Source organism: Ammospiza nelsoni, chromosome 13 (assembly GCF_027579445.1).
Source record: "Ammospiza nelsoni isolate bAmmNel1 chromosome 13, bAmmNel1.pri, whole genome shotgun sequence".
NCBI lineage: Eukaryota > Metazoa > Chordata > Aves > Passeriformes > Passerellidae > Ammospiza > Ammospiza nelsoni.
In genome coordinates, this window is record NC_080645.1 from 10,254,122 (window position 1) to 10,264,137 (window position 10,016).

At 40.1% G+C, this 10,016-nt stretch overlaps 1 protein-coding gene across 1 annotated transcript; it reads right to left on the reverse strand.

The window, feature by feature from the left end:
• Window positions 1-2,022: 2,022 nt before the first annotated feature.
• SNX20 (sorting nexin 20) lies at window positions 2,023-9,591 on the reverse strand. The gene is made up of 4 exons (XM_059481483.1): window positions 9,491-9,591; window positions 7,236-7,413; window positions 5,512-5,663; window positions 2,023-3,010 (listed from the first exon to the last, which is right to left on the reverse strand). Exons 2-4 carry the CDS (start codon window positions 7,399-7,401, stop codon window positions 2,342-2,344), a joined length of 987 nt encoding a protein of 328 aa, XP_059337466.1. The 5' UTR covers window positions 7,402-7,413; window positions 9,491-9,591; the 3' UTR covers window positions 2,023-2,341.
• Window positions 9,592-10,016: the final 425 nt, after the last annotated feature.

Genomic DNA, 10,016 nt, shown 5'->3' on the forward strand with positions numbered 1-10,016 from the left:
CTGACTAAAGACAAAGTCTGTGGCAGATAAAACCCAGGTAAATTCCAGGAACGGTGCAGCTACAAAAAGCATGCCAAGGGGAACACAAAACTGCCACGGCACGGCCACTTCAACAGCTTTCTCTTTGGAAACAGCACCCAGGACTGCTTTTACTGCTCTGCCCAGCGTTAGGGTTCTAGCTAGGCTTAGGGTTCCAAAAATCACAAAGCCCAGAGCTCCAGGCACACTGCGGCTGCAAAAGGCATCCCAAGGGGAACGTGGAAATGCCACAACGTGGCTTCCTCCACAGCTTTCTCCTTTGAACCAGCCCTTGCCAAGGCTGATTTTACTGCTCTGCCTAGGGTAAGGGTTCCAAAGGCCACAAAAACCTAACCCTAATGACTAGTCCTAATGCCTAATCCTAACCCTAACTGCCTAATACTAATGGCCAAACCCTAAACCTGACCCCAGCTGTAACACTAGCCTTAACCCCAATGGCCCTGACCCTAACCCTAACTATAACCCTAACCTGATGGTCAAACCATAAACCTAATGGCCTAACCCTAACACTAACCTGAAAGGTCTCACCCTAACAATAATGGCCTAACCCTAACCCTAATCCTGTCTCTAACCCTCACCCTAACCATAACTCTAACCCAATTCTAACCCTAACCTGCAGATGCTCATCCTGGTGTGTATATACACACTCAGATGTTTCCTTTCAAACGCCTCCTGCCTAAAATATATCACAGATTTAACTTATACACCAGGAATGAAAGTAGTGATCACTTGGGAGTGCACTTTCTGTGCATCATCAATCTGCATTTCTTGGCAATTATCAGCAAGGACACCAAACTGAGGCCAATCTCAAGCAGGCAGCTCTCACATGCCTTTAAGGAAGCTGGTAGATATTCATGGACCATCCCATAAAAACTGAGGAGAATCCAAGAAAACTGGGCCTGGGATGCTGCACACAAGGATGGGAGGGGGCAAAAGGGAGGAAATAATTTTTTCCAATTCTTTTGGTTTTTCATCACAATCTGTTGTGGAGTTACAGCAGTGTGAAGGCCATGCTTCCTTTCTGCCTGAGTGTGATACAGACCCCAGACATGCCTTTTTCCTCACTGCTTTGTTACTGATTCACACATACTCTAAGAAGGTGTTACCTTTGATCCGTTTTAACTGTCCTGCAATATGCTATGTTGTGAGAAGATTAGCCTTTAAGTCTCTTAATTAATTACTCTTAATTCTATTACTTCTGTATAACTAGCAAAAATAATAATTGCCAAATAACAAATAATCCATGTATTTTGTGCTTAATGCCTAGCTGTCACTAGCTACTTAAAATATTAACTTTCCACCCTAGACAGTCCTATAATTCTGTATTTTTTTCAAGACTTTCTCCTTGTAACAATACACAACAAAGTTTTCAGCTTCAGTGCACTTCCAATTAGCTGAATCTTTCATGTCTTGGGGAGATAAATGAATACAGTTATTCCTAATTTATACACAATGTCATTGTGGTGCAGGTAGTATCTGTAACAGAAGTCCGGGGCTGAAAGTACTCAGTGGACTATGTTCAGCAGAGAACAATGACCCATGCTAGATAATGGCAAGATAATTACAATATTTATGAGAATTAATTTACCAGATTGTTAAAATAAGTGTATGGGAGAGACTTAAAAGTGGCGGGAAATTACCAAGGCAGGCAGGCAAACAAGAATGTGCCTTCAATGCAGAAAGTAAAAAAATTGTGTTAGTTCCAAAAGGGAGATGAAGTGTACTTCCTCATCTGTGATGGAATGTCGATCACTTGTATTTTTTGCTCCCACCCAAGCTGATTGTAAACCTTCCCCCTCCTCCTGCCCACAGCAGCTGAATTCAGAGGGAACAGGATCAACCCCATCATCCTCAGAAATGGCAAAGTGCCATTTGACCAGGCCTCAGCTGGAGGAGTAAAAAACTACTTTCAGTGTCTGAGGATGACAGGATGACTTTCCTTTCTTGAAAGGAAGTAGTTTCCACATGACAAGTAATGACTCATTCTGTAGATTTTCAAGTGCTTTATTAATTGTATTTTCTTATTCTGACTTTTCACACAAAATAAGCTATGTTCAAAATAACCAAATCATAAATGATTATTTTCTTGCACATTTCCTTCAAGAAACCTTAAAATACTCCTTGGGAACTCCTCGTATCTGTACAGTAGATGTAATATATTCCAACATAGATGTTAATGTCCCTTTGAGCATAGAGGATATTTAATTTTTTTCCTATTAATACAATGTTAAGCAAACCAATCAGGTAATTTCCAGTTCTCATTCTTCCAAGAGTTTGCTCTTTCATTAATTTTTTCTTGTGTTCACCGTACGTACTCCCGAACTGCAAGTTCTTTCAGGGTAAAAACCCGTACGGGATCTTTCTTTGTCTTCCATTCTTCCAGTTTTTCTTGCAAAGACAGAAAATCCTTGCCAAGTTCATATGCCAGAGCGATCATTGTTTCTAACAGTGGCATGTAATACCTGTGGCTGGTGTGCACACAGAGGCGTGACAGAGCTTTCTCTCCATACTCAAAGGCGCTTGCTGGGTTTTCCAGGTCCTTGTGGCACACCACGATGGCACAGAGGGTAGGGACAATTGCAACAGGGTTCCCTCTTGTCAGCCTTTCCTGCAGCCCAATGACTTCTAAAAGGATTTCCAAAGCTTTGGTGTACTGGCCACCCCGCAGGCAACCGTATGCTTCCTGAAGCTCTGGCCTTGTTAAAAAGTCAATAAATTTTTTTGATCTTCTGATGTATTTCATAGCATAGAGGAGTCTCAGGTAGTCCTTGAAGGCTAATTTTCTTTCATTGATTATTTCTTCTGTGAAGTTTCCTGTTAGAGTTTTTTTGGGAAAGGTTACATCTTCCAGTTCTTCGCTGAATTCTTCCAGCAGATTTCTGTGCAGTTTCTCAAAATCTGAATAACGCCGTTCAATTACGGACTTGTTGCTGTCAAAACTCCCTGTTTGCAAAATGATGATTTTATACATCTAAACACAATCAAAGAGAAAAAATAAGCATGAGAAGGGACCATTCTAGCCCCAGTGCAGTCAGATTTTGTCTGCAAAGCAGACTTTGTTTGTTCAGTCCTCCAGCTGAAACACTCCTGCACTAATTTTCTGTGTGTAATCTCGTGTACTCCCATGGCAGTGCTGCTAAATCAGTTACTGCCTGGGATTATGGTGCATGCTCAGTGTAGAGCTGAAATATCTGCAGCCATCAAACTAAAAATTCCCTCCTCCTGCTATTCTGTACTCCTGTCACCAGGCTTAGGCTTAGCATGTAAGTAACTTGTACATAAAGAGAACACTAACAGATCCCATCCTGCAAGGTGCTGGGAAAGCAAATAGCAGCAGACTGAAGCACATGAAAACATTCACAAAGCATTTCTGTAGCTGTACTTTGTTTATAACAGCCATGGCTGCTGCAATCAATCATCTTCAGTGAACTGAATGGATTTCCCAGACTTAATATTGAATGTAATCTATTTTACATTGGTCATAATATTCAGAAATGCTCTTTGTAGAAGACATTCCTTGGGATTTGGGGTGCTAGTAATGCTGTGAAAGAAGAGGGAGTATTTGGCAATATATCTGGTGTGTGCAAAAGTAAGATGGAGCAACTCCAAATTCTTTTCTCTCCTCTAAATCATTGTCCCGTATTCAAACTTAATTCACATTTAAATAATACCAAAAAAGCAACATTTCTACAGCAATCTGCTATCCAAAGCCCTTCACTAGCAGCTAACAGCTGTGCTGCCCCACTTAACAGTACTCAAGAGCACGTCTTCCTCAGCTCTTCACTAGCCCCAAAAAGACCATAATAAATGTGGTATTGGACAAATAGCTGCAAAATTCTGTGCTGTGTTGTCCAAATAATCTCTTCTCACAGTGATGCTGAGGAAGGGCCAATCCCTAACGCGTGTAAACCATGGTAGCTCCATGGGAGCCAGTTTAACTGTGTCACCAGCTAAGGACACAGATTGCTGGCCTCTTGGATGATGACCATGTTCACATCCAACCTCACCCTGTGTCCATTAATTTACACAGGAGCTGGAGGGGTTTTGCTCATGCCAGTTGTTTTCTCTGCTGCTGTGGAAGGCTGCAAACCAGTACTCGCATTATGCCTGTCTGATTCTCTTCCTTGTTTTTCCTTAAAGAGAAATTCTCTCTTTTAATCTTCATAAATGATCTTTACAGGCAGTTCTTGAAAGGTTTCTAAATTTGAGCTGACTTCTCTGATCTCTTTTCATTTGTAAGCACTGTGACATTTTCCTATACTTTGTCCTGCTCCCTGCTGAAAAGTGTATATATGCCTGATGCATTCTAAAACAATCATAAGAGCAATTTTTTTAAGCTATCATTTTATCAAGGGCAGCTAAGTGAATAATTTACAAGTACTTGCTTTTGTATTTGTGGAGTGTGCATGAAAAAGGTAAGAAGTAGCACTTAATTAGACTGTCATTCAAATTGGCTCAATTTTGTTGTAATGTAAATCTTTTTGCCTAAGCCTGTGACTTATGACTAAGTTTATTTGCACATATGCTGAATGATGCTCTTGCTCTCATGCAGTTACACAAAACCAATTTCTAGCTATTTAGAAGCTGAATATTCAGGGGTGTATGCAAAAAAAGCAGCAACTAAGTAGGTGTGTCCAGCATGCAAAAAGATGTAAGGACAGTCTCCAAAACATTTACTTGCTTCAAATTTTACCAAACTGGATCACCCAGTATCAGCAATGCTGATTCTTGGCATTTTTCATCTACAGATCTCACAGACTGTAGCAAACAAGGAAATCATCCCTATCTGAATTTCACAGGAGTACTAAAAGGCATTCAGTCTAGATCAGTCCTTCTGAAGGCCAGGAGCAGAATCAGAAATAAAAGCCAAGTGTCAGTACTGGAAAAAAGATACAAAAATCCAAACTGCTTGGTTGTTCCCACTCCTCATACTCATGTTTTATTTTAAAAATATGACAGAAATATGCCACCTAAGGGAGCTCCAAGTAGGGAAGGGGAACAATCCCAAGTCATCTAGAGGGAGGATGTCTTAGACTTTGTCAACATCAAAGAATTCTGCACTTGTGCTAAGAGAAACCTCTGATGTGGAAGTTGTACAAATGCACTGCAGATGCTACAGCTGGCTAGCTCAGTGGACGTGTAAATATACAGATATTTTTACATTTGCGAGAATTTCTTTAATGTTGACAAAATGCTGTGTTTTAAGGATACTCAAGATACTAATTTATTTGATAACACTTTCCCACTGCAGCAGATTTTGTGAACTGACTGTCAGAGGGCTTTTTTAGATGCAGATTCCACCAGGCAGGCCCATACAATCAGTGAGAACAGGTTCTGCTCAGTGTGATCCTGCCTTGCAAAACTTGGCCCTTGCTGAGGCTTTCATGTAGTGAGGCCTGCTGTGTGCTGTGCAGACCCCTGCAGAGTGAATGAAAATTAATGATCTTCTTACATATTCATTTCTTATCTTACCACGTATTTAGATAAGTGGTGCTCTACAATTCTGGTTGATGGGATTTCAAAAAGGAGTTTGATTTGTTTGCACTGGCGTTTTTCATTCCTCCAGTACTCCTGAAGCTCCTTAGTGGTCATCGAAGAGTTGGGACTTAGGGTTGCACTGGAATCTAAAAACAGTATATTTAGTATTTCAGATTTTATTCTTTGCATTTGGAAAGAAAATTCTTATGTATTTGTTGTGAAAGGACAGCCCAGACTTTCTGTTGCTGTAACAGCAAGACCTAAAGACTGATAAAATAAAATTTCACTGCTAATAGACAGGAACAGATGCTTTAAGGAGAGCTATTAGGGTCTGAAATTTTGAAAGAACAGATATCACCTGCAGAATACAAAATTGTAGAGAGCAGACTGCCACGAAATTTTATATGTCAAGGTTGTAACCTAGGGCACAATCTGAGCAGGAGATTCTCTTCATCATCCCAGAAGTAGCCCTAAGAAACACTGACTGAGTCTTTTGAGTCAGATGTTTCTCCAGGCTTCTTTGTTGCTAAATGGATGAGATAATACAGTGCAGCTGCAAATTCAGACATATATTCAAAAACTGTCCCTACTCAAATATGGGGTTTGTGCAGCAATAGAAGAAAGCTGAGGAAACATGAATATCCTAACCTAAAAGTTGGATAACCAGCTCAGCTGAAGGAGGATTTCCCAAATTCTCTCTTGTTTTGATGGCACAGTTCAGTTATATAAATGTTTTATATATATATATATACGCATATATAAAAGATATAATTTTATTTTTGTATGTCTATATATCTATATCTATATATATACACCTCCTCCTTTCTCCTTTCTCTCTTCCCACAGTCATACACACACACACACACACATATATATATATATATGTATATGTATATATGTGTGTGTGCACATATAAAAAATATGGGACAGCTGGCTGGAAAGTTTGCTTACAGGAGAATTTGATGTAGAATTTCAAAAAGGCGATTTCTCTGTCTTTGAAATCTACCGACAATACATTTCATCAGGTGCCATATAGGCTAGATAAGTGGATAAAAGAAATGGAATATGCAGAAATAGACTTGCAAAGGCACCATAGCACTCAGTCAGTGGCCTCCCTTTTACATGTTCTTAATCATTTGACCATACAGTTTCAATTATCAAGGCCTTGGGGGTTTGGCTCAAAGCATCTGTTTCCTAGGAGAGGTGGTTTTTATGACATCCTTCCAGATTTAAAATCTTGATGAGATTATATATATTTAATGTTATAGGTAACATTTTATTTAATAACAGATGAGAGTGATGTTAGGCATGGTGAATGCTCAGTGCAGCCTCTTTAAAGGCATGTGAGAGCTGCCTGCTTGAGACTGGCCTCAGTTTGGTCCCTGCTGAAAGTGCCAAGGAGCTCAGATTGGTGATGCACAGAAAGGGCACTCCCAAGATCAGCCATCTGGTGATCACTGCTTTCATTCCTGGTGTGTAAATTAAATTTGTGATACATTTTAGACAGGAGGCATTTGAAAGGAAACATCTTGGTGTGTATATACACACACCAGGATGAGCATTGGTTTTACTATTGCTACTACAAGTGTACTCAAGGCTTTTTTCAGTGGAGTATGGCAGTACAACTTTGAACCACTGCTGCAATAAAGAAGCAAAGTTTTTAAAACCAAAAATTAGAAACAGCTAGATGAAAAATAAAATTAAAGGATAGCATCAACCTTGCGTGTCATCTTTTTCTGGGTTTTCTTTTCTCACTTGACATGAAATTTCAGCTTTGGGTTCGATTTCTTCTTCAACAGATGGACTTGTGGTAGAAGATGTGGTAATTCTGCTTACAGCTTCCAACAGTTCCCTTTCTGCTGTGCACTGTGAATCTTGCTCCATTGCTTGCTAGCACTGAAAGATAACAAACCCCATGAGATTTCTTAGTACCATGCCTTTAGGGGATCCACTTTGGCAATTTTCTTGTATTATTCATTCTGTTGTTTTCATTCTATTAGCTCATTTTTCATTCTTTGTTCTCTGTGAATTTGTATCAGTGCAACTTCATAAAAACTAAAGTAATAAATAGAAATATCTACACAGCACCGAACCATCCCTATTACTGTTACCAGTGAAAGTGTTTGGATGTTTTTCTGTCAGATTAAAATCAAATAAGAAAACCATAAGAAGTTATGTTGAATAAGATTAGACTGGGAACTCTGTTCTTACCTATGAGATTTTTATCATGAACTTCAGTGTGGGCAGATTTCTTCCTCCTTTTATTTTGCCCTCAAGCTTGCAAGTGTGAGCTCAGATGAACTAAAAATCTCTGAGATAATTAGTATAACCAGCAGCCTGGTTCTCTTACACTGTTAAAATTTACTCTTCTCAGGACTCAAAAACTTATTGTCTGTTCTTAATCACAACGTGTAGGACAAAATAGGGTGGTATCTAAAATAGTATGAAGTTTTTATCATATTTCACAGCTTTAGGTTCTCTCCAGAGACTTGTCACCGTACCGTGAAAAGTAAACAACTGACTTTGACAATGGCTTGGTGGCAGGAGATCTGAATCTTCTAATTATTATACAGAAGTATTCTCCTTTTACTTGTTCTCTTACCCTAGATATATTGTGCTATTTTAGATCTGTTCTACTAGGACCACTATTTCACCATGTACTGACAAAATGCTTAATACAATATATTCCTATTCCATAGACCACATTGGCCATTCTGCTACTTAAACATCTCCACATTTAAGAATGTTCTTTGATTTGTTGGGGTTTTTTTAAACAAACAAACAAACAAAACCTGCCTGTTACACCACTGTGTTACAAGAGAAGTTGAAAAAGCTCTAAGAACATCCTAACAACTTTGCCAAGATGCTGTGTTCCCTCAGCATGAGCAAACCGTTGCTCCCAGTTCAGCCAACGAGTGAAAACCAAATAACAGAACAATACAGTTTTACAAGAATATAATGCCCAAGAAGTAGTTATGAAGCAATGGGAGGTTTTAGGAGGGTTGTTGCTACATATCATTTTGCCTCTACTCGTGTACCACACTGTTATGCAATGCTAGATACAGAGGTGAGGAAACTCCTTCAGCAGACTTATTGATTTCTGGCAAGTTGCAAGGCTATAAAAAGAAAAGAAATTGCTTTATACACTGGAAATAATGGAAGTGCAAACCACTTTCCTCTAACAGAAACCTATCCTTTGGCTGGCCTGCACAAGTAAGTGTACAGATGTTGTCATCCTCCTTAATGAAAGCATCATGGAAGCTCTTATTCTTGGAGTGAAAGTTCTTACTGTTCTTCAGACCTCCTTATGATCTGCTTTTTGAACATGAAGAATAGCCACTTACTTACTGCTTAACTGCTCAGTCTTTTGAAAATCACAAAAGAGCATATATCACGAGAGCATATATAGTAGATTTAATGAGCAATCTGAAAAAGGCCAAACAGATTTAAATGACGACATTTTTCTTGGATATGAGTTAGGATAACTTTATAAGAAAAATTGTGTTTACATTGAAAAAAACCCTTTGTATGTGCATCGTCTTGTATTCATAAATATATATATGAGTATATATGTGTATATATACGTATACACATACATATTTATTTATTTATTTAGTTGTACTGTTTTAAAGCATTGTTTACCAGGATACATAACACACTTGTAAACAGAAGAATGCAGAAGTGGATGTTATGACACACAAATTTTCTGCCTTCAATACACGTACCTTGAATACTAACTGCACTTCATGCCAACAGTTTCATTTTCACAGCTAAAACTCATGGCAAGCTCCTTTAGCTATGCTACTACTTATTTTTCCATATTAAAAAAAAAAAAATCCAAACCAGCACAACCCTCCTGCAATAAATCACACGATGTTATCTAGAGCAGACACTCATCCTGTTCCGTGTCGGGGTGAGCGCTGCTCCAGCTCCTGCCCTGGGTTTTCAGCATCACAAACCCCGGAGGACCCACCTGTTAATCCCGGGGTTTTCCACTTGTTTCACACCTGAGCTCGGAGCGAGGCCCCGCGCAGCCCGCACGGGCTCTCCGAAGCGCACAAAAAGATGTCCGTGCCTGCTGCTAGCGGGCACATTCTTGTGTTACAGAAAGGAAGGAAGGAAGAAGGCTCGGTTAAATCACACTTCCCCAAGTGCCGCTGCCCCATTGCGCATGAACCCTCCGGAGCCTCCGCACCCGGGGCCGCCCCAGCCCGGCCCGGCCCAGCCCGGCCGGCTCCGGCCCAGCACAGCGGCCCCGGTACCGGAGAGGCCTCACAGCAATCCACGCCATCAGCACAGTCCGTACAAACCACCCTGCATGGGCAACGAGGCCAAAAAACCACTCTTAGCAAAAGGGAGATTAGGGGAAAAAAGAGCTAAGCACGTAAAATGTACTTATGCGGAAAAAGAATGCCCCTTGGTATGTCTTTAAAATACAGGCTTAACATCCAGCGCAGGGAAAAAATGCACGTGGCATCACAACAAACAGCCTTGCATTG